General features: G+C 42.4%; 1 protein-coding gene across 1 annotated transcript; it reads left to right on the top strand.

Moving 5' to 3' along the window:
- The first annotated feature begins 315 nt into the window (after positions 1 to 315).
- ZC3H10 (zinc finger CCCH-type containing 10) lies at positions 316 to 4,735 on the top strand. Its single transcript, XM_063426493.1, has 2 exons — positions 316 to 535; positions 2,876 to 4,735. The coding sequence occupies exon 2, from the start codon at positions 2,977 to 2,979 to the stop codon at positions 4,216 to 4,218; it is 1,242 nt and encodes a 413-aa protein (XP_063282563.1). The 5' UTR covers positions 316 to 535; positions 2,876 to 2,976; the 3' UTR covers positions 4,219 to 4,735.
- Positions 4,736 to 5,735: the final 1,000 nt, after the last annotated feature.

The following is a 5,735-nucleotide window of genomic DNA, read 5'->3' as shown; positions in this document are numbered from 1 at the left end:
CTGGCCACTAACCAGTAAAAACCTATTCCCTAAACACAAATGGCGGCCCCAACAATCACATGCAGCGCAACATGGCGCCATGGGAGGGTGACAAAGGGCACCGGAAGTCAAAGGAGCTCTAAACACCGCATCCAATGAGACCGAAACCCACAGAGATTGTAACACATTGACCTTTAGCCCTGACGGACAAAATGCGCAACTGTTATCGACTTCTCCAATATGGCGTCTGACCGCTGGCATGGAATCTCTAATGAACTGAGGAACTTGTGTTTAGAACTCTGGGCCGTACGTTTACTGCGTCCCCACGCTCCCGGAAGTGGGTGTTGACGTTGGTGGGGGTCTTGGTGTGTCGCACCTTGTGGTGTGCTGGTAATTCCGTGTTGCCCTTTACAGGTCAAGTACGTTGTGTTGAGACCGTTGTCCGATCGGGTCAGTTCGGTTATCGCTTGGTGTCGGTGACCCGCCTTCGCGAGCGGCTAATTTAGTGTCTGGCTTGAGGTCTCAGTGAGGCCTAGAGAGCAGGCGGCGGAAAGCGGTATGTACAGGCCCTGCCGGGCCGGGTGGGGACGGGTTGGTTAACGGCTTCTCATACTGGTAACGTCTGCTCTGTCTTTATCGGCAGGCCCGTGTTCTGTAACCAGATAAACCGTGTATTTATGTAACATTAATCGTGGTAGCGTAATTGTAAAGGTACAATAAATAGTCTTAGAATTATCGTCCAACTGTAAACTGATCTCATCATATTCGCTTTGCATGAATTAATGGCATCAAAAGTAAGGAAAAGGGGGCAGAGGAGGTTCTTGGTGTATTCTCATATTTTAGTTTAATGCTCTTTTTTTCTTTTTGAGATATTTGAGATGGGTTGGTGTTTTTTTTTTTGCCTCAATCTTGTCACTGGTTTAACTGCTCGCTCCTTACAGACTTGTAGTCTTTTTAGATCTATGATCTATCGTGTGGGTTAAAATTTATATTAAAGGAACAATCTAAGTACAATAACAGTGCTTATTTGTTTTGTTTTTTTATCATTATAGGACGTTGTTAGTAAACTTAAATATACATTTAACTTTTAGAGAAACAAGTAGCAAAGCGTACAGGGACACTATAGTCACCAGAGCAACTGCAGCCCAAAGGACCACTATAGGCACCCAGACCACTTCCACTCAATGAAGTGGTCTGGGTGCCAGGTCCCCCGTAGGTTTAACCCTGCAGCTGAAACTATGTTTACAATAATTCAGCCTCCAGTGGCGGTCTCCCTGACGGCTGCTTCCGCGATTCTCAGTGTGAAAATCGCATTGAACTCACACAGCGTGAGTTCAGATCCCCATAAGAAAGCATTGAGTAACGCTTTCCAAGGGGCGGTTTGAAAGCCTGCGCGCCTCTGGCTGCGTATGCGACACCACTCGGGAGCTGACGTCGGCAGGGAAGGAGAGGTCGCCAGGTCCGAGGGAACCCTGCACTAGATTAAGGTAAATTTTAAGCCCTACAACCCAGGGGAGGGGTGGGGGGACTTAATAACCCAATAGTGCTGGCACTATAGTCACAAGAACTACAGTTTATTGTATTTGTTCTGATGAGTAGACTCAATCCTTTCAGTCTTTTAGCGGTAAACATTTTGTTTTTTTCCAGTGAAAATGCAGTGTTTACAGCCTAGGGACCCTTCCAGAGGCCACTGAGATGGCTGTTAGAGGTGCATCCTTTGTCGATCAGTGCTGTGCAATGTGCAGCACTGCTGTTCAGTGTCTCCACCCTCTGCATGCAGACACTGAGCTTTCCTCATAGAGATGCATTGATTCAATGCATTTCTTTGAGGAGATGCTGATTGGCCAGGGCTATTTGGTTTGCGCTGGCTCTGCCCCTGATCGGTCTCCTTGACAAGCTCAGCCAATCCAATGCTTTCCTGTGTGAAAACATTGCGATTGGCTCAGACCACCACTTCTGATGATGTCAGCCAAACAGGCACGTCGGGGGTAGAGCCAACATCAACAGAGTAAAGGCAAGTTTTTGATATTTGATATTTAGAGGGGCTTGATTGTGTTTTTAAAACTATAGGGTCAGTAATACGTTTGTGTTCCTGACCCTATACTGTTCCTTTTAATGTAGTTGTTCTGGTGTGTATATTCTGTCCCTGCAGAATTTTTGCTATTCAGAGAAAAGGCTGTGTTTACATTGCTCTTTAGGAGCACCTCATGTGGCCACTCCTCAGATGGCCACATGAGGTGCTTCCTGGCTCAGTGCTGCACAAGAAAATGCTGAACTTTTTTCCATAGAGGAGATGATCACAGCCAATCCAGCGCTTTGCTAAGGGAAAGCATTGTGACTGACTGAGATTGTCGGCCAAGGAGGCATATCGGGGTGCGCGTAGCTGGAATAAAGGTGAGTACAATAAATTTTAAGTGGAATAAAGGGGGGCAGCCATCTAAATAGTAAGTTTAACACTACAGGGTCAGGAATACATGTTCCTGACTTTGTAGTGTTCCTTAAATAAGATTACTATGCTTTTATTTTAAAAGAATGCTACAGGCTCAGGAACACAAATGTGTCTTCCTGACACTATATTGTTAAAATCACCATTTAGGTTGCAGTGTCCCCTCTACCACTTTTATGTGAAAGGGTAGTGTTTACAAGAAAATGCATGCAGGGACATGCTATACTTACCAGAACTACATTATGCTGTAGATGTTTTGGTGACTATAGTGTCACTTCAAAGTGCTGTAATAATTGGGGGATCTTTCTTACATGCTGATATTTATTTTATAATTTCTCCTAACTTTCTGTTTGCATCCCTTTTAGCACGTCTTGCTTCTGGTAGATATCTTATTGCTGAACATGTGTAGTGGTAATTATCTAATTGCTGAACAAATGTTCTCTTTTACAGCTGTTACGCAGAGCGCTTCTTTGGTGCAGTGCAAACTAAGGCGCAGCGCAGGCGTGGGTGATTAAATCCTATTTTAGTAAGAACCAAGCGCTACTAAAACCATGCCAAACAGGGAAAATTATGCAAATGGCAGCAGCAGCAGTAGTAGCGGCGAGGAAGCTGGTGCGCCTGTGGATTTTGTGTGTCGGGACTTTCTGCGCAATGTTTGCAAGCGAGGAAAGCGCTGCCGCTTCAAGCATCCAGACTCTAATGATGTATCTGACCTCGGAGTGCAGAAAAATGAGTTTGTCTTTTGTCATGACTTTCAAAACAAGGAGTGTGTTCGTCTCAACTGTCGCTTTATTCATGGCACCAAGGATGATGAAGAACATTATAAGAAAACTGGAGAGCTTCCTCCCCGTTTGCGACAAAAAGTGGCAGCTGGTCTTGGCTTGTCTCCCACTGACTTGCCAAACAAAGGTGAGATTCCAATTTGTCGTGATTTCCTAAAGGGTGACTGCCAACGTGGTGATAGATGCAAGTTTCGTCACCTTCAACGGGAATATGAGTACCAATATGAATACCCATGTGATATACGGGGAGGGGCTATGAACACAGGAGTGGCCCCTGGAAGTTTATCTGCAGCTACCACCCGTGCTTATGAGCACTATGGTGCTTACGAGGGCCTCCCAGAAACAGATTACTATTCCTCTTCTTATTACCGCTATGGTGAACGCTTTGATGATCCTGTAATGAAAAGAAGGCGTGTAGGATATGATGGATATTATAGTGCTTCCCCAGTAGAGTATCGTCTCCTGGAGGAAGAAAATGTTATGCTCCGCAGGCGTGTTGAGGACTTGAAAAAGCAAGTTTCTGTCCTGGCTGCAACTAATGAAGTCTTACTGGACCAAAATGCACAATTCCGCAGCCAGGCAAAAGTGGTTACACTAAGCACACTTAGCACTACAGCTCCAACTAGTGAACAGGCTGTTGGCACAGTGACCAACTACAACCATGGCATAGCCCAGACCCACACAACCCTGAGTAGCCAGGCATTGCAGCCCCGAGCAGTCACACAGCAAGAGCTAGTGGCATCCACTGGTGCACCACCTGCTGCTCAGACCAATGCAGCTGCTCAGCTGAACCCAGAAATCACCCCACTTTCTGCAGCGCTGGCGCAAACCATTGCTCAAGGTATGGCTCCACCTCCAGTTTCTATGGCACCAGTGGCAGTCTCTGTTGCACCAGTAGCTGTTTCCATGGCCCAGCCTCTTCCTGGCATTACTATGAGTCACGCCACTACGCCAATGGTTACCTATCCCATTGCCTCACAGAGCATGCGTATAACTGCCATGCCTCACTAATTATCCATACTGCTCCTTGTCTGTAGATGTTTGGCAGCTATGGCTTTTAGCTATAGACAGAGCACTATCATTTAATGTTCAAGTAATTTGGTCCTCACGTGATTTTTTTTTTTTTCTTTTTTAGAGCAGAAATTAAAGCGCTAAATGCAAAACTGTAGCACACTCAATATATTTTGAATATCAAAGTTGGAGGTAGTTTTTTTTTAAGTATCCTTAATGTGTTGAAGGAGCTTATTTTTGTCAAAATTATTTGCTTACCATGACAGCTTTCTACTGTTGACAGCAATTTTTCTTGTTTCCTTATATTTATATAGTTCCATAGTCCTGCGGAATAGCTCCCAACATGTATTGTTAATCATGTTGGTAGCCACATTCTGAACCTGAAAATAATATACAATTCTTGCGTAGAAGAGCCAGATTTTGCAGCCCGCATTGGTGATACTTTGTTGCTAATTATTTTCCACAAAATAAGGCTCCTTAATTTTGACATTTTCAGTTTAAATTTCTTTTCCAATGGTATACATTTTGTTATAAATTTCTTTTTTTTTTTTTTTCTTTTTTTTTTAATCTGGTCTCAGATATAAAGAAATTGCCCTTCTTTCCTGCTAATAGGAAAGGGCAACATTTATATAAACGTCTGCTGTATGTGAAAGAGCAGAAATTAAAATGTTGGCAAAGAAACTATCAGTAAATAAGATCTGTTTAAAGATATTCAGTCGTTTGGGCATTGCTATAGCCACCATTACTTTAGATTTTAACAGTTGATGGCTGCAATATTCTGTGATACTATTCCAAATCCAAGAATTACCCACAAAGAAAATGTTCTCCCTAGAGATATTAATGTAAAAGTCTAATTTTCATCTTTGGAGGTTCCTAACTTACCATTTAGAAAGTTGTAAATCATGTTCACCAAATATATTTTGTCAAATGTTTGCTGTATTTGTAGCACCGGGTCACCACCTTCCAGCACGCTTTATGTAAATATCTCTAGTTTCTCAAATTTAGTTGCATTGCTGAAAATCCATCATGCCAGTCACTTTTGTCAAGGAGTCTACTTCCTGTTTCTGTTTTAATTAGTGTTGTGGTCTGTGTAGAATGTTAGGCTGTAAAATGCTATGCTTAGGCTGCCCTTATAATTTATATATTTCTGACAGGCAGTTTAAATTCAATCGCCTGCCTCACTTTAAACCAGATTTTTTTTATTTTATTTTTCTTCCTCCTATGTTTGTTACAAAGGACCAAGCATTAACCAGTTAAGTGTGAAGTCTGGTTTGCAAACAGTCTTATTTGGTATAACTTCTTTTTTTTTTTTCTTTTTTTTTTGTCCGATCTGAAATGTTAGTTGTGATACCCATTTATATAAGTAAAGCCACAGTATTTTTTTTTTTCTTTAATAGACATTTTACTTGAAGTAAAGCTGCCATAGTTTTATATTATTGAAAATAAAAATATGCATGTATCTGTCATTTTGGAGTGGAAACTTAGATTAAAGCCTCTTTTCAGTGCATCTCGTGGAT

The sequence above is a fragment of the Pelobates fuscus genome, chromosome 1 (assembly GCF_036172605.1).
Source record: "Pelobates fuscus isolate aPelFus1 chromosome 1, aPelFus1.pri, whole genome shotgun sequence".
Classification (NCBI taxonomy): Eukaryota; Metazoa; Chordata; class Amphibia; order Anura; family Pelobatidae; genus Pelobates; species Pelobates fuscus.
This window is presented reverse-complemented; position numbering and strand designations above follow the sequence as displayed.